This window comes from Mastigoproctus giganteus, chromosome 10, assembly GCF_048544385.1.
Source record: "Mastigoproctus giganteus isolate SK-2022 chromosome 10, ASM4854438v1, whole genome shotgun sequence".
NCBI lineage: Eukaryota > Metazoa > Arthropoda > Arachnida > Uropygi > Thelyphonidae > Mastigoproctus > Mastigoproctus giganteus.
This window is the reverse complement of record NC_143584.1, coordinates 151648943-151668631: the sequence shown is the minus strand read 5'-3', so window position 1 is coordinate 151668631 and position 19689 is coordinate 151648943. Positions and strand designations below refer to the sequence as shown.

General features: G+C 35.8%; 1 protein-coding gene across 5 annotated transcripts in view; it reads right to left on the bottom strand.

Moving 5' to 3' along the window:
- LOC150079383 (5'-AMP-activated protein kinase subunit gamma-1-like) overlaps window positions 1–19689 on the bottom strand; it is a 383429-nt gene that overhangs the window by 226595 nt on the left and 137145 nt on the right. Inside the window, exon 1 of one of the 5 annotated variants that reach the window (XM_090383413.1) lies at window positions 15130–15430. The exons of the other annotated variants lie outside the window; for them this stretch is intronic. Within the exon in view, the coding sequence (XP_090239539.1) occupies window positions 15130–15319 (190 nt within the window). The 5' untranslated portion in view covers window positions 15320–15430. Of the gene's footprint in view, window positions 1–15129; window positions 15431–19689 lie in introns of those variants that run through there. 5 annotated transcript variants of the gene reach the window in all.

Here is a 19689-nt window from a genome sequence, read left to right as displayed (position 1 = left end):
AATATTAATCAATGGAAATACCGCGCCCTTTTCAAAAATAATCTCTCACAGAGTAAGCTAGCTTAACTAGAGCACTTCTCGTAATTATGTCTTAGACAGGGCCAGCTCAAGGGTATAAGTGGCCCAGGGGCGGCTCCACCGATGGCGTCCCCTACCGCCTATGCGAAAATTTATTTTTTAGAATAATTAATTTTATATTTTATTTACTTATAAAAAGTAAATTATAATTATTAAATCAGTCGCGTGTAATAATTCGACTACTGAAGATAAAATAAGGAAGGTGAGGGGGCCGTGCAAACTTGAAAGGGAGGGGAGTGTACAAAAGGGTTAAGAAACCCGTAAGATAAATATCGATTTAATGAGACGACTCAGTACTTGTGTACTTTATCCTTTACTATATATAACACACTTTGGCCTTAGTATACATGTGTAATGAGATGAAGAGACAGGCATGGTCTTCGCCATGTCCGTCCGTCCGTCCGCATGTGATAATTCGGCTCCTCGTGGATGGATTTTTATGAAATTTTATATTCGTTTTTATTATTTTTTTGGTTTGCTATAAATCGCGAATTATTTGCTAGGGTGCCTGAAATGTAGCGCAACGTGTACATTAAATAACTTGTTTATTTTTCATTTTATGCAAAAAATTGACGTTAAACATATAAAATCAATTAAAGATTTGAAATAAACGCCTAAAATTGTAAAGTTTTATTAATTTGCGTTAAAAAAACAGAAATGCTTTGAAAACATAAATCAGCGTTATTATTAGCAATTAGCTTATATATAATTAACCAAGATGTTTGCCAGAATGCAACAGACAAAATACAGTTGTGAAGCGTAATTTAATCTTTCCTCGGGGGATGTAATCAGGGGTAAACTAGTCAACTAACCCTTACTATCCCGATTATAAATATTCCTCAATAAAAAAAAATATTTCATAATCTTAACGTGGTTTTGTCTTTCGATATGGTAAGGTATCTGAGAGTCAGGAGATGTCATTTCTCTCTTCCCACATCACTTTCCATGCAATTTTAACAACTTGGCACCATTCTCTATTCAGTTAAGCGACTGCCTCACCTAGTAATGTTTAATGGTTCGGTCCAAGTCTCTAAAAGAGATTCTTCATTTCTGTCCTCCGAAACCGACGCCATTCAGCGAAAATAAAAAAAGAAAAGAAAGAAAAAAGGTTCGTATCCATCATTAAAGAATCTCGTGTACGATAGAAGAACGTACATTTATTTTTATATATTTTATGTTTTATTAATTTTGGGCCACGCTTTGTGAATTCATTTTTTTTAATGATAGCACTGGAGATTTGATTTATTTCCTTCGAAATGCTTTTTTGTGGCCATCTTTTCACACCGGATGACGTTTAATGGATCCGATTTCGATAATCCATTGTAGGCAACATTTCTAGCAGAATGAAATCTGAGGTCTATACATAATTCAAAAGAAAAATCCTAGACTTCAGAAAGGGATCTTAAAGTCACAAATTCGTCTAAATTTATTTCATATTTGAAAATTAGCTTTAAATCCTCAATAAATTCGACGTTTAAGTACTGAAAGCTGGTCACCTTATTGAAGAATAAAAAGTATTTTAAAAAGTTTATTTCTACTTTTAACCTATCCACCCAGTAATTTTATCTTTGTCCTCTCCCCACGAATTGTACCAATGTCTAAGGCTCAAGCACTTTGTCACTTTATTTTCCCCACTCCAAAATCCCCAATGTGTTAGCTTCAGCCTTGCATCTGCGCATTTTTATTATTACAGACATTTTCGCTTCTATTGTCGTTTGAATCACATTTTGTATGGAGCAAGGGGCCCCTTGAAAGCAATAATTTCAGAGATCTACAGCATCCCCTCTAGCACTCTTGGCTCATATCTTGAAGGTGTCTACAAGTTTTTATCGTTCTTAGTACCTGGAGATTTATGACTAAGCATACTCAGAAACTACATTTTTCAAGTAACCAAGGCTCCAGGCGACTTATTCGTGATGCGAAGAAGGTGACACACGCCTCCTCCAAGTTCCGTTCTCGAGCCAGTAAATCCCGTTTTTTAGTCTAGTGATGTTTTCGTTTCTTTTAAAGTATGACAACATAATCTGTAGACATCTGATAAGAGTTTACAATTCGGCTTTGAATTCCACAGGTCTCTTATATTTAAAACAAACAGGTGTCGCTGTGATTTAGTAGACGTTTTTAATCGATAGTTTTCTCTCTAAACTCTGATTCCTTTCGAAGTAGCCTTCAATGCATTATAAAAAAGAAATACATATGAGAGGGCTGTTCAGAAAGTAGTGGAAACACCCCGAGTGCGCATGCTCCAGAATAGGTACCACGTGGTGGTATGCATAAACGGAGACAGACTAGTTATCCAGTTGAAGAAACTTCGTAAGTGCGTGCTGCAGGTGCTCTAAGATGCGTTACCACTATCTTATAAACAACACTACTAAATATATTTATTTTGTTCAATGCACCGAATGCTACTTGAAGTTAGTACAATTTTACAGTTTAGAGGGAGAAAATTATACACTGAAATGTCCACCGAACACAACGATATCGGCTAGTTTTTGAATAAAAGAAACACTCGTGGAATTAAAATCCAAATTTTTAATGTGCTACTAATTATTAGACATCACCAACTGGACCCCTATGGGGTAGAGGAGAGCACTGGTCGAATAAATGAAATAATTTTCTTTCTAACTGGAAGAGACACAAGAATAGAATTTTTCAACAGCTCCAATATGATATTTTCTCCAATAACGTTCGGATATTTACATGACGCATCCAATTTATGAAACGTCAACTTAATTCAAAAGAACGGTATTTGATGGGGAATTTTGTGGGGGGGGGGCGGTTCCAGAGCTTTCTGCGCTTGCATCTAAAATCATCTTCAGACTTAAAATCAGTTGATTATCTTTTCAGTATACTAACAAAAAGGTTCACTGAGAATAATTTCAGTTTATCTATAATCAGGATTCCTTTCCACTCTAACTGAAATTAGCTGGAATATAATCAAATGTTAATTTGGATTGTGATTAATCATCTTTTTAATTGGGATCAAAATTAAGACTGGAGATAACGAGTTAGTTACGCTTGAAAAAAAAATAAAGATTTACGATATTGTTTTATGTTGGGAGTTGTTTTAGATGTTCGATGTAATTGTTGATTATTATAAGTCCATGATGCCATCAAGACATGCGAGTCCTTAAAATGAAAGTGGGCAGGATATCTCGCCAGGAAACAAGAGGACTCGTGGGATAAGTTCACAACTGTTTGGTTACCAAAAGAAAGAAAATGAAATAGAGGAAGCCAAACTAGGTGGAGAGATGAGTTAACATCCTTTATGGACCCCACATGTACATGACTGGTATTGAACCTAGAAGAATGGAGAAAGTTGTGGGAGAGGTCTTTGCCCATCAGTGGGATTCTACAGGCTAACACAACAACAACAAGTCCATCTTCAGCCGTAATACGAGTTTCAGGCGAGGGTTGCATGATTTTTTTGACCCTAGTAAAAACTCGAATTTTTCGTCCAGCAACAACAACGAATACGCGCAATTACAGACACGATATACTGACGCCTCACAGCCTTAATTGCACTGGCACTTAAACACATACCTAAAACCTATTCAGGCGCTGCCTTCTTTTGGTCGACGTCGTGGATTTTTTCATAGACTGTAGATAACTGTTTTCTTTATGTGGGGAGTGTGGATTGTTCCTTGTCTTTAACTATTAAAGGAAACATCCCTCCGTATTCTACCAGATTTATCTCCATCCTTATATTTCTCTTCTTTATAGCTCGCAATTAAATGATAGAAAAGGAACGTCACTGCAACTAGCACGGACTATCTCATGGGGAGAATTCTTAGTCTCGTTCGCAGAAGACCACGATTACTGCAACAAATACGCTTACATTTTCTCTTATGTCTGCACTAATGAGCCGAAATGATGATGAAGCACACAGCAACGGTTGGGTAAATTATCTACGTTGTGTGCGGTACTGTACAGACACAGCGTCTATTAGTTTATACGCCGCGACACACAAACAACAGTGCGAGTGCATTTTATGTATGTTTATGTTAGAACAAGATGTGGTGCGCTGTCTTGCATGACACAAAGCACAGTTCCACCGCGACCTCGAAGCAGCAGATGCAGCAAACGGGCCAATATAAATTCTGAAAACGGAAGACAGAGATGGCGCATGTAGAATAAAGAGAGAGAATATAAATGACAAAAACCATTTACTTAACCTATAAATAAAAGTGACAAATAACCAATTTAATCAAAGCTCACAGAATAGTGAGTTTGTGTGTAAGGTATTACGTGGGATATAAGTGAACTTCAGTTATTATAGACACGTTTCCCGTTTATAAATAAAAATTATTCCAGTTTTAAAGTAAAAATGATAGTTTATTGAAATTTAAATAATTTAACTTATAAAAGAAATTTGTATCGAACGAAGCCTTTAAACGTATAGTTAAGTGTCTCTTTGATTAGTGAAGTGATAGTCTTCATCATGTCTGTCCGTCCGTCTGCATGTAACACCTCGATTTCTAGTGGATGGATTTTCATGAAATTTTATATTTCGGTCTTTTAAAAAGGTTGAAATATAAAATTTGTCGAGCCATTCCAAATTTCATATCAGAGTAATAGAAATCTGCCAATTATTATTTATTTTTTCATGCATATCACGTGAGCTATTCACATGATATGTATGAAAATTCGCTGGTTGGAGGAATGAATGGACAATGTGGCTGATGCTGAGAAGCAAAATGTTTCGTTTCGCTCACAAAAGTCGCTGTTTTCTCCTTTTTTTAAATCATAAATCATTACAATTTGCTAACGCCCCTGAAATGTAATGTACTGTGTCAATTAATTAACTTGTTAATTTTAAACTTACAATTCGCATCGAAAAAAATACCAGAAATTCTTCACTGCCAGTGAATCATGGCGAAAATTTTCAAACATAAAAAAACCACAATTCTTTTTATATAAGGCTGGGTTTCATTGATTAGAATATGCACTAAGGTAACTAAAGCCATGAGGAGTCAGCATATCATGTGTAGATTTTTATGTATTCGTTGGTAGGTATGTATCTTACGGGATGAAAAACTAGGTTTTGCAGTTAAAATCATGCACTTTTCCAAAACCGACTAAACAAGACCATAAAAGTCCCTCCTACAGATGACAATCATTTCTCAACTTCTACTGGCTCGCTACGTATGAAAAGTAGATAATGATAAAGCAAACATGATAAAAAGTTTAAAAATAGACTTTTTGGAAAGTCTAAATAATTCGTGATTTAAAGTGTGGGATAAGCTCCAAATAGGAGAAATGTGACACGGTCTTTGCCATTTATTACATTTTCTTGTCTAATGTCGCTATGACACACCGAATAAATAATACATTTTGTTCATCTTTTCTGCCTGTTTTTGAAGTTGTCATGCATAGTTTTCATGGAAATAAAATGAGAATTCCATGGGCTTTGAATTCCGATTATTACTGCTCTAAGTGAAGAATTAGTCCATACCGATTTAAAAAAACAAATTAGTAATTTTAGGATGCTAAAAGCATTAATCTTTGCATTACTGTTAACCTATTTAGGGACTTAAAGGTCTGATTATTCAGAACCTCATGTAAAGAATATTAAAATTCCTTATATGAACAGTAATTAGAGTAAATACGATAATTTTGTCGTTTTGATGTTGGTAAGATATTTGTTGGTTTAGTTTAGATTTACTTTTGTGGTATTTAGTCACTAAATACCACAAAAGTTTAAAGCAGACCGATTCTTCATTTTATGGTGCTAGTTAAATTAGACAATCCCAGCTCAGATATGTAGCGTTGGCCCAAGATGAGAATTCGCTTCACTTTGACTAACGACTCTCTCTGCTCTTAATTTAGAAAGCTGTTTACCTACCAGCAATCCCTTATTACCGTAATCATTAACATTGCTCGAGACATTCCTTCATTGTTGTCCTGACAACGCGAACCACCCACTCAGACAAGCAGGAAAATGTGATGTTATATAAAGAGCTAGTAGACATACTCACTGATAGCTAAGCAACCGGGCTGATGGTTGCCAAGAAGAGATTGTGCATTCTTCAAGGTTAATTGGATATGTGCATCGCATTCTTTTTTAATAGATCTCATTATATTTTTAATCAAATCACAGAAGCTATTTTCCACTGTTGCTATTTCTGAGAGTTAAAATGTGTCTTTCAACACAATCAGCATCATAATGGTTATAGAGGAACGAAAACATTCAAAGTTTTTAAAACTTAATGCGCGGTTTCGTAATAATTTGGTATTATAAAATGTGACTGTCTTATTACCGATATATCAAAGACATTCGCATACTTTTAAACATTTCGAGAAGAAGTGAAGTTCATAAATTTTCATTAATGTTAATTTTGAAATTCCGTTGCCCCTGCGTATGTAGCTTCTCTTGTGTTGGTGATGCTATGAGGGAAAGCATCTAGAAGGGGATGGATGAAATTTAATAGCACTAGCAATGATGTAAATTAATATCTGCTTGCGAATAATAAAATTCCTAAATTCTTATATACAAATACTAACTATTAAATGTCCATTATTAGGCTTGCAAACTGCAATTAAGATATTAAAAGGATGGTAATGACATTTTTTAAATGTAGAAACATCTGAAGTCAGATTTCGAAACTTATTGCTAAAATAACACATACAGTAATTAGTCGTCAGAATAGTTTTAATAAACATAATTATATATATATGTGGCAGTAAATCATATTATATCGATTATAAAAATATATAATACCTTTCAAAAATAAAAGGAGCACTCTTAATACAGTGAATTGAATTTTATTGAAAGAGAATTGCTGGTTATTTTTGCCTCGTGAAAATAATAACATTTTTCTGCGAGTTATCTCAAATAAAATTTTTGCGTGGTCAAAGGAATTTCTTAAGCAATTTGTAGTCATCGCACGTCTACTTTCAACCAACTACCCTTACAGTTATCAAAGAGCTCTAAGATTATCTAGGAACTTAGCAAACTTTGAAGAAATAAAATTGTCGCCATACTGCAATGATCATCTCATACGGTTGTCAAGGCAACCGCCAAGAACACGTTGGAGAAGCGGATAAACTAAAATCTTTATAGTTTCCATTATTGATGCTTCTTTTGTTAGTACATTTATTACTTTCGTTTTCTTATTACGATCTTAAATATATTATGATTATTCAATAATCTTTATTGCTTCTTAATTAAAAATGTAATTAAAAACCTGATGAATGGTAGAGACATAAAGGAATTACTGGATAGATGAATTTTATGTTTTAAAGCTCCCTGTCCCCGATCTGGATCTGTTCATATTATATTTGATGTCAGAGCCATCTGTTTGTGAATCCTTCCATTATTAACCGTCTCATATTGCACAAATAATTTCAGTATTCCAAGAAACAAATCTTTCTAGGAAAAATGGCTTCTTCAGGGAACATCGAAACCCAAAGTAGTGTCAGAAGCGCAACTCTGTTTGGAAGCAGTCACCCACAGAAAGACCAACAAAGAAAAAAGGTTGTTTCGTGTTTTTTTGCCCGGAGAGAGTAGGCAATCGTGCAGCGATGCCACGTGCGCCTTGTATACACAGCTGCTGGCACATGGCCATGACTTTCTACCCTTGTTCTCGACTTAATATAAGTTCAATGTTTTTTTGTGGCACCCGACAAAGTATGTCTCTTAAATGTGTTTGTTTTGGAAGATAACGAGATGGGCCTTCAGCCCGAAATAGAAAGTTCCTGCAGACGCCGGGTAGGTCCCTGGTCTTCGGAAAGCAGATTGCAACGCGTGTTTCCATTGTACAGTACAAAGTTCACGTGAACTCTTTGGTACATATTAACAGAAGCTCTACAGTTTAAAAGAGAAATCATGTCTTTGAACTTGAAAGGATTTCTCCGCGTACTATTTCGGTAGGTTAGACACAAATTGTTTTTGGGCAAACCCGAATGGCATTTTACTTCAAGGTATCATTGGAATTTACAGAGAATTTATATAAAAGAATTATCTTAAAAAATTACAATAATTTCAGAGAGAGAGAGAAGCAAACAAATAAAAAATCTGAAGTGTTTTTCTACAAAATTGCATTTTAAATAGCACCATTTGCGATAACCTTTATAAAACTTACCAAATGCAGGATTCGGTCTTCTCCATAATATTAAGGCATATTTTTAAATTATATGCTGATGATCAAAAGTTAAGGTACAGTCTAGTCTGCACACTTACTCTTTTTTAAATCGAATTAGCGCGCACAGATTAAGTAGCTGATGCAAATCCAAATGAGCGCATGAACATATTTCTCACACGCAAATTTCTAATAATCATTTGGCAGAAATTTGCTTATGAGAAAATGGCGTATCGTCTTGCACACCATTTTTTTATATGCAAATTCATACCATATCGTCTTGCACACCATTTTCCTATATTTACACCATACACACCCTTTGTGTTTCGCTCACCTTATCGCAGAGAAGAGCCTGTTTCAACTGGCTCTTCTCTGCGATAAGGTGAACCCAAGGACTCAGTTGGACCTAAGGCAGTGGTCCAATGTGATGTCCATAGATGAATCCAGATTCAATCTGAGGATCGATTCTCAAGGTATCGTCAATCTGGAGAGCGAAAGAAGGATCCTAAAACAACTTAGAGCTGTGACCGAATGACGAAATCTTTAAACCTTTTGTGTCAGACTTTAGGGGCGCAAATGCATCCCCTTCCATAGATCACAGATCTTTCTTCAGAAAGAGAACACTTTCCAAATGAAGTGGTCACCAAATTCAGCCCTGAATCCCATTGAACATGTAAGGATTATTTGAGGAAATAATCCTTCGATTAGTTAACTACTCCTTAAAACCCCACACGAGTTATGTACTACGCTCATGGAACAGAAAGCTTTTACTACCAGGATTCTTGAGCGCTCATTAATAGCCCGAGGGTCTGTCTTGAGTGCAAATTTCTCTGCTGGATACTCTTGAGTTAATTTGCATATTTCAGAAAGGGCAGTCTTTACCCATAAGTTCACGTAGTGCACTGTAATGTGTTAATAACATAATGTACTTTCCATGCCAAATTTCATGGCTTTCTATCAATTATTTTGAAAATTATTGAACTTCAACTCTAACTTTTGTCCACTAGGGTATTCGCAAACCTACTAATATTTCTAAATCTTTATTATCAAAGCCGTTCTTTAATATATGTCTGTCCACTATCTCGCTCTTCAGTTTTACACAAAAGTCTTGAAGTTTAATATTAACCAGAATTAAGTAGATAATTCGAAATAAAAATAAGGGTATTACAGTATAAATAATTTTGTAAAACAGCGCGTAGTATGATATGGCGGGTAAACCCAGATAAATATCTTATTATAAGTGATGTAATTCAACTGTGGATGTTGAACGTGCTTTTTATGGAAATGATATAAATTAAAACAAATCAAGTGGTGTTTGCAGTCTAATCAATCTCCACGACAGAATGTCAGCAGAAATTCTGTAATCTACTTGGATCACCGAGGAAAAGTAATATTATTGGCTTCACATGCATTATATTAAAAAATATTATTTATAATCGTACTATAAACTTAACAACACAGATTCTGAAATACCTTTGAATACAATAAATTCGAATTTTTACTCCAAAATCAGCATACAAGATGGCAAAGTGTCAATTCTATTTGCTTTTAGAACACAGGAATTCATTATTTTTTTTTATAAAATCTGTGATATAACAGATTTCAATTTCATTCATTGTAATATAATTTATAAAATCGGAATAATATAAAATGGCGACCAGTTTCCAAGATGGCTGATTTGATTTTTCTGGATTGGATTATTAGTTCAGTGGATGAAAGATAAATCTTTATAGTGAGGAACTCGGTGTAAAATATAATTACAATTACATTTATTTTAATTGGTATTTTTTTTAATAATTAGTATCACGAACTGATTCACTGATGGCACTAAATTTGTATCATAACAACGATGTGGATTCTGAGTAATCAGTGAATCAACACGTGATATTTCCTCAGCAGGTATCTACTAGAAAAATAAGTAGGATTGCCTACAGAAAAAATTTCTCCAATTTCTAGCTATTCCAGAATAAACGAAGAAAGGAAGCCGTACAGATTTTTCCCATTCGGGCAACACGGTGGTTATGATCGTTCCTTCCATACTGTATGAAAAAGGCTTGGGTTCGAGTCCCATTTAGATAACAGAAACTCATACGGGCTTTTATCACACAGTGGCCAAGTTAGTCGGTCTCGGGCGAGGATTGCATTTGTTTTCTCGGAGTTATTGTTTTCCACCCAACTAAACAGCACACGATTTACAGACCTAATAAACTGATACCTCATGTTCTTAGTGGACTTAAAGTAGGAATTTTTAAAATTTATTAAAGGCCAATTGTTTGATATTTGTTTTTTAACGAGTGAGACCTATTTGATGATCAAAATATAGGTCTACTACCTGGAGTCGCTTCTCACGTTTTGAACTTTTAATCACACTTTTGAAATGTGATAAAAAAATTCAAAGAACTGGTTTAAATCGACATAATTTTTTCTTTTTTTTTTTTGCATATTATTTCCAAGTCGATCTCTTCAACAAAAATAAAATTTAGTATGTTCCATTTACTGAGTTATATGAAATACATCACGGATAAGCGAGGTTATTAGCTTGATGGAGGAAAGAGAAGAATTAATATTATACAAGAAACAAACCTATTGCTCCACAGAATAAACTATAAAATTTATAAGCAGTATTTAAACAATAGTTTAAACATTAAACTTAATCTTCAGTTAATATTTAAACAAGACAAATAACACACGCAGTTAAGTTTTAAGTTTTTTGAAAGTCCGAAATATAAGAGAACATTTACAACAGCAAAAAGAGAGAGAAAGTAGTAAATTCAAAGTGGTACATTTTAAAAGCCAGATAATTCTCCAAACTAGTTTTATCTCAAGCATTGCTGTGGACATCTTCTGACTCGGTATAAAAGCAAACTGACTAGCTTCTCTAAGAATAACGCTGTTGCTATGGTGATAAGCTTTCCACGACACTTCACAGTAGTTTGATTTAGTAGTTGGGTAGTGCATGTCAACTGACAGGAAGAATTTCCTTAGATTTGTAGCAAAAGCATAAACGAAAAAAGAGAAACACGAAGAAAGTTAGCCATTTCAGCTCATCAATAAATTCACTCGATGCTAGAGAGTTTCCGCTGGATATTTAACTTTCAAAGGTCAAACTATGCAGATCGCCCGGGTCTGGCCTTCGATTCCTTATGGATTGAAATACTGCTAACAGAAAACCATTTGTGTGGAAAACTTTTCAACAAATCGAGGAAATTTTTCATTTCTTCTGAAGCGCACTTTTAGCGTTCACTCAAATTTTTTAAGCATCCCCCTGCCAAGTATTTCTGACACGTGTCTTTTGTAGTGAACAAATTTCTCCAAAAATTTTAAAGAAAACATTGCTATAGATTTTTAAAAGCAAATTCAATGTAATATACTCCTGAGCATGCGCTCAAGTTTGGTTCTGTTTAGACTTGTATTCAGAGAGTTTCAAGCGATGTCTTCAAATACACCACCAAAACTTTCTCGTGTGAATAATTTATCGCGAGGCCAAGAGTGCAAGATTAAGCACTTCTTTCTTTTCGTTTATGAAAGACGCGTATTTTTATAAACGAATGCCTCGTGTATTTACAAAATGCCTTCGCCATCCAAGTGGAAAAGCAATTAACGACTGTCCTCATCTAGGTGTAATCTGTACGTTTTTTTTAAAAAGTATTTCTGCAGTCATTGAAAAATAAATTGAACGAAGTCACAGAGAAGGAATTTGTTCGCTAGAGTTTGGAATGCGTTCTTTTGTTATGGGATTCATTAAATCTCTTCTAACCGTGGATGAGGGGATGGACTTTTATGATAAAGACAAACTGCTACAAGCGAAAGAAAAAAAAAAATAACATTGGATAGACAGGGAGTTAAATAGCAAAATAAAGAAAATTGTTATATGCAATGCGAGCACATCATAGACAGATCATATATTTCTGTTCGCCCTTGAGGACGGACACGCCCCAGGTGTCCTAGCACCATCCCTTGATCTTAAAAAGGAATGCGCGACTGCTTTTTAAACTGCGGCGTGTGTTCTGAAGGTCCGTTTGTCTGCTTTACGATAAAATCATCAACAAATTTAAAGGCCCCAAAAAGTACCTTCCATACAGCGTCCTCCAGTGGCATGTTTCAAGAATATATTTATTTTTCCTTGTTTGGGATATTATTCCATGACCTTTATCCAATGGCATTCAAGTTCGCCAGATATAAAACTGTCTACTTCTTCATTCGCATTATTAACAACAATCAGGAGGGGGGGGGGGTGTCGCAAGTCAAATGCAAAATGAAGCACAGAATAAACCAACGTACTTATTTATCTTGGCCCAACCCCATTACAAATACCTGCGGTTATCCCAAAGTTCAATTGGAAAAAAACTAAATATATCGCGCAACACTGCAGGAGTCTTCATTCAGGAAGCAAACTATTCGAAAGATCCACCGAGACTGCGCAGACTTACAGTGGAAAGAGTCCCAAAGAAAGAAGAGTGATGCAAATACGTTAGACCTTGACCCTGTCTCTTATTAACAGCTGTTACTGCCGTCTTTATAAGGCAGTGAGGAGCATTTGAATGCGGGTTAACAGTTTTCGAAATGCCACAACTCTGAAGACGGTTAATGAGCCATTTAGTTCGTAATAAATACGCAAGAGGACTCCTCAATCGATAAAAAAAAATGCGTAGGAATTAATTATTATTCCATCAAATTAAGTGAGATTCTCATCTACAAAAAGGTACATAGATTGATTCGTTATTCTTTAAGAATCACATAGCGATTTGTTACAAATCGATAGATGGAACTGTTGTTCCTATTTGTACCGAATCATATATTTATTCGATTTTTTATTCTTAAATTTTATTGTTTTTTCAAAAATTCCATAATCAATGACTGTCGACTATGTCCATCACTAGTCCCAATAAACACTTAAAAAAATAATAAAATAAAATAACGGAGAAAGCTAGTTTGAGGTTTTTAACAGCTCCAATGAGATGAACTGTAGTCATTATTCAAAACATTATTAGTACCTCATTTAAATAATTCGTAAAATCAACTTAAGCATCCTTGTGTTGCTTCCACCTTGCATCTGCTGTAATCAATTTGCACGCTGATAACGAAAATTAATGGTAATTACGTTACCTCACACAGGGGTCGCTGCATCCGCAATACGAAAAGTGAATTTAATTTTGCAAACGGCGCGCGTAACTTAATATGTATTTATAATGACGCCTAAATCGCTAATTACGCCCTCGTCAAATTAAATAAAAAGGGCCGGTTCGTATTTAAAGAACGCCCTAGGCGCTAAAAACCGCGAATTCTTATTTAACTGCTGCAAGGAACGTAATTAAATCCTGCGGGCATTTCGTTTCTCGTCATACAGGCCAGACACACACAAGCGATGAGTAATTAATTTTGTTTTCGCGCTTACTTGTGCGTTTCACTCACGCGCAGCTAAAGTGCGCTACGTCAGACACCTTTATGTCAAGAGAGGACATACGAACTTTCGATTAATTCAAAAAACAATAAGAATAAAATAAATAAACGCGAACTGGCAGAGAATTGCTTAGTTAACTAGTTTCGGTATAATCGACACAATAGATGGCGTTCAGAGCACTCCTGTAACGTTTACTGATACGTGAAGTAGATTTTTGTGGTGCCAAATAGTTATGTCAGTAGGTGTCGCGCACGAACACAAACACCTTTAGAGAAGCATCGCAGCAAACAAAACATTCACTCTTTTAAAGGAAATTTAAAATTGTAAACGATCCAAGAAAGTGGAATTGATGGACACTTAAAGGGACCTTTCGTCAACTCTCCTTTATCAATTCCTGTTTGTGATAACGTTGGACTTATCACTCCTGGCGATCTCTAACTGCTAGCAAGACGTTGCCAGTGTGTCTCTTTGCCAGAAAACTGCTGCATCTTTGTGCCTAGAGAGACAGAAGATGTCAAAATAAAATTCTGTTTATCTTTGTTATAGCTAAAGTATAAACCCGTTGGATTTATCAAAAGACAGTGTCCATGGAAGACTATCTTATGGCGTATTCTGCCATGGAATTTAAGTAACGCGTCAAACTCGCAGTACCTTAGGAAAATTATGTGGGACATTCTTTCTTCTCATCTGGGAAATGCAATCTGCAGAACTCAAGTGCAGTTTAGGCCACTATTTACCGTATTTTATAGTGTATAAGACGCAAATTTTTGATCGCAAGATATGTCCTAAAATTATATTGTATATTGAGCCTTATATAAGGAAGGTTCAAAGTCAAGGCACAGTGGGAGAGACGTTCCAGTTAAAAGTCGAAAGCAAATGTACTCACAAAACAGACGGTATTTTTTGCAAACAGGTACTACACTAAGGAAAACTTTTCTTTTTAATATGTGATATTATCACTTTTACCAAGAAAAGGCCAAAGCATCTAAATCTCTGATTTCTACCTTCTATTTTTTTAGACGCACAACAATGTCTAAATTATTAACGAAAATATGGTTTTCAAAAATTTATTTAAATAAAAATAAACAATGGAATAGTAGAGATCCCAACCCTTGTTTATAATGTTCGATAACAGGTTCATCAAGTCTAATGGCAAATATAAACAAGTTATTGTTTATACAGTATTGCCTTCTTTCAACGGGTGTGTTTTATATACCGAAAAATACGGTATTCTCAGTTTTGTTTCTACAGGAAACTTCAGTGCTTATCAGAGTGCTTAAAATGATTACGTTGACATTTCAGATAAACAAAACTAAATTTTGGTAGGGTTCAATGAAGAAAATTATTGTGGGTCTGCCACGATGTCCAACTTAACCAAAATTTATTAAGAAAATACCTTTAATCAACTGAGCATGCACATATTATTATAATAGATAAGTTTATTGGTCAACCTTTTATTTTATCTAACTGAACCCTTAATAGTGGCGGCATCTAGCGGCTAACTTAAAAAATATCCACAACTACAGTTTTTAATTTAATTTTATTTTTTTTAAATAAAGACAGCCTTACCGTCATCCGCACTCGTTATGGGTGCCGTAACGTGTCGACGTCTCAAGTGCAAACTAAACCCTCTATGACGGTGACCTTTGCCGGACGCTTTGGGGTGTTCTTGTAACCCCTTTTCCCTGTCCTTCACTGCGGGACTTTGGCTACGCGAATGTTTATCTTTCGTAGCTCTTCGCACTAGAGGGGAGAGCATCCTTTACCGAGCCAGTAAGTTCGCGGTGGAACCACATTGGCAAGACGGAGCAGACGACTGCTTCATAAGATCGTCAGATGCAGGACCGGGTTCATGGCTGTAAAGCGTTAGGGCAAAACACCAACAGAAAGTATGCGGCGAGCATTTTCATTAGCAAATAGGTTTAGATCCCTTTGGTTACGTCACGAGTGAATGTCACACGTGCAGTCGCGAGACATGGATATACATGCTGTCAGCAGCACCTGTCTAACAACAGATTTTGGCTCCACTTTCGGCGTTCGCTTTTTTCGTATGCGGATTCACGTTCTAATTTCAGCCAGGTGCGATGGTCCGGGCATATTTCTGGGGGTGTCTATATTTATAACTACTTATAATCGTCGCTTAAAAGTCACATATATCCAACGCATCGTTTCGCTGTGTCTAACAAAAGAGAATCTGCTGAAAAGCCAGATTTTCGAATGCAGCAAAATAAAGAAAGTATTTTGTACTTTTCGCTCTTTTTTTTTTTCCAGCAAGGTACATAATTTTCCCTATTAGAATTAAAATAAAATAAACAGGATAAGGAGAATAAACGCAAACGACTACTGAAAGAAACAGATATTTTATAGCAAATGAACAAATTCAATTTAGACTGTTCCCTTTCAACTGTTAATAAAATTGTAGCAGACGAACAAATTCAATTTAGGCTGCTCCCGTCTAATTGTTTAAAAAATGTGAACTAGCAGACGAACGAATTCAATTTAAGCTGCTCAACGTCTAATTGTTTAAAAAATGTGAACTAGCAGACGAACGAATTCAATTTAAGCTGCTCACGTTTAATTGTTTAAAATCTAGCAGAGGAACAAATTTCATTTAGGCTGCTCCCTTTCAATTGTTTAAAAAAAAAAAAAAGTTCTAGCAGACGACACGTCAAAATATCGCAATAAAGAATTGAACAAACCAGCATTTCTGTAAATACGAAACAAATCCAAACGTATAGCAATTAAACTTGTTAAGCTTCTATCAGTGACTGCAAAGCGAAATAATTTAACAAATTGCCCAGCATAAAACTTCGAACTATAATTATGCAAATTAAAAAAAAAAAACGAAATTACTATACTAATGATGACAGCGCTGTGCTGTTTGGAGAAAGCGAGTTTTAATTTTCTTCGTCTCCTTCCAGAAACAGCTCAGTCAACCTTCGTGTTGTAAGTAATGGGTTCTTAAAACGTTATGTACAGCGTCCACTTTTATGTACTGCCAACCTATCGGGAGCTGCGCACGGCCACTGTGATTGTTTAATGAGCTGTTTTCCCGCTCGCTGCATTTGCAACGAACCAAACGAACTGGACGAATATGTAATGAACAGACATTAATTCTACACTGGGGGGGTTAGCTGGATGCGCGTGGAGGGTAGAATTTCGAGAAGATTTTACCTATAATTCTTAGCGGAAGGAATACGAAGCCCAAATAATTTATGATGGTGCAATTACAGTCTCAAAAGACGGTTGCGTTTATTGTGATTTATAAATAATTCAAAATACATTATTAGTGTAACTGAATGCAAGGATGCACACATGGAGTAGTTTTACATCTTTTTAACTTTTGGCCAGCAAAAGATGCTTATAATGCGTTTTTTTACCTGCATTGTGTTTAAATGCAAACTGCTGCGAAAGATGTAGACAAAATCATTAAAAGTTCCATACCATAAAAGAACTTTAATTTTGGATTTGGTGAATCCTCTTTGCTGGTTGGATAACTTTTATTTTAGTATTTCAAAATGGCTGTATGTGATGCGTAATACAATTGTTTATTGCAATATGTGGTGTGTCGTCTGCTCGAGTTCAGTCTTTTTTTTTTTTTTTTTTTTTAATGAACTGGAGCAGTCAAAATGGAAATTGTTCGTCTGCTAGAACATTTTTTATTTTTATTTTAAAACAATTGAAAACGATCAGAATGGAATTTAAAACAATCAAAATGGAATTTGTTCGTCTGCTAGACCAATTGAACCGAATAAATCAAAATGGATTTCTTTTTTCTGCTAAAGCAATACTTAGTTTTTCAGAAGTAGTTTGCATTTATTTTCCACATTTTCGCTGTTTATTTAATTTTATCCATCTTTGTTATTACTTATTTAAAAAAATGAACTGGAGCAGTCAAAATGGAAATTGTTCGTCTGCTAGAACATTTTGTTTAAACAATCGAAAGGAGCAATCAAAATGGAATTTGTTCGTCTGTAGAACAATTAAATTGGAGAAATCAAATTGGATTTTTTTTTTCCTGCTAGAGCAATACTTGCTTTTTCAGAAGTAGTTTGCATTTATTTTCCACATCTTCTCTGTTTATTTTATTTTATCCACTATCTTTATTATTAATTATTGAGATTTCTCCTTCTATCTTTAACAACTAAATTATTTATAGTAGCATTTATTCGATCACGTCCGATTGTTTGGATTTAAATAACTGAAGTCAAGAAGCGCCAGCGTGTTGCGTTTGTAAATTACGTGTTCTGAAGGTCAGCTTGTCTGTTTTAAGTGAAATAAAAGCTAGGGTTTTTCTGTGGAAAAAAAAAAAACAAACAAAAAAAAAAAACATACTATATTTGTGGCCAGTTTACTCACTATCTGATGGAAAAGAAAGGAAAGAAGAAACTATGAAAGGTTCCTCCGAGCTCGCACCTTTATGTTCCATTACCTACCAAATCACGACGGTTACTACTTATTTGATCACAGAAATCCACTCCTCTAGGGCGTCAGTCACGTAATGCCTAGCAGAGTGCATTCTGGATAATGATGAGGTGTCAGCTGTAAGTCCGAAGCGATGTCAAAGATTGCCTTGTCGGAGCAAACGACGGAAACAGTTCTATCGGGTGAGTTGCGGCCTTGGATTAAATGGATCAAGTTGGGAATTTCTTTGGACTGACCTGACCACACCACTAAGTTGATCTTAACTAGAACAAACTAGGTGACGTCAATCAAATCGTCGTTTTCATGGTTACCGTGTTTGTACCATTCAGTCACTGTCAGGATTACAGTTGCAGTTCTTTCCTTCGCATTCTTTGGGCACAACCACAAGACATCCTTTGAATCCTCACAAAAGAAACCCATTTTCTTTCTCTTCTCTTCCTCCACCCCCTACAAATCTCTCTTTCTCTCTCTCTACAGCTCCACTTTTATCTAAAGTAGAGAGAGAGAAGAGACTGCATGTTCGAATGGCCATTATTCCGCTTTAACTTGTGGTTGCCAAGGGTTACGTCATTACCTCTTCGTGGAGTCTACTAGACCAGCACGTGCAGCAATTCTTCGCCGTTCTGCCAACCTCTAAAACTTTCATAACTCGCTCGAGAATTGCACGTTTATGTGTGCAACGGCGTTAAAAAAGAAAATTTTAAAAATATATATATTTCCTACACTGCTTTACCAAAAGTATAGGAAGGAGCCCTTTTCTGTGTGTGAAAGAAAAAATTTCGAGAAAACGTGACTTCTGTAGCAAAAGAAAAGTAAATAGCAACGTTATAAATACACGTGACTTTGTTCAATTCTTGGGTTCGAATCGTGTCAAGACGGAAGGAAGTTCATATATTTCCCGAATTTGCAGCCAAATACAAGCGGCACATTGAAAGCCACGCAACAAAAGCTTCCAAAACCCAACACATCTCTCGTTGCATCTTCACCACTGGATAGACAGGAAACTTCATTGCTGTGTGCAGAGTATCTAATTTCCGGTCTGGTGGTGTGCGGTAATTTGGCCTTCAAATAAAACAAATTCAGTAACAGAAAATACATCCAGATGACTCTTAAACATAAGTAGGTGCAGTATAGCCAATTAGTAAAACACAATTTGTGTTTTACTAATTGGCTACACTGCACCAACGCGTATTAGGACCATCTAGCGTTTTATAAGGGCACACATCTCGAAAGATAATACAGTCCATATATGAACAATGTCTAATGAAGCATGTTGCCATGGTTACAGCTGCCCTAAAATGAACACGTTTTAAAAGGCCCTCTGTTTCCACAGCGACATGATGGCCGGTTTATACATAATGACAGGTGCTGCTGTCCAAGTACTTGATATAATTGGCTCACTTCAGCAGTGGCACTCCACACTTCCTATTTAAGGACAATGCGTCAGTGGATGAGATAATTGAGACGAACAAGAGACTGTACAGGTGTCGGCACAAAGGATCTAATAAACGCCGCGAGCAATTAATGCTCGACGATGTCACACGAGTCGATCACGTGACCGCACATAACACCGGCACTGTTTGAGTTACTTCTAGCGCACTCGGTTTTACGGAAGGCATCACCCCAACCAATAACGCTGACATCACGACGGATGTTTTGCGAGTTCGTGGTAGAAGATAGTTCAAAGAATAACAAGGAACGAAG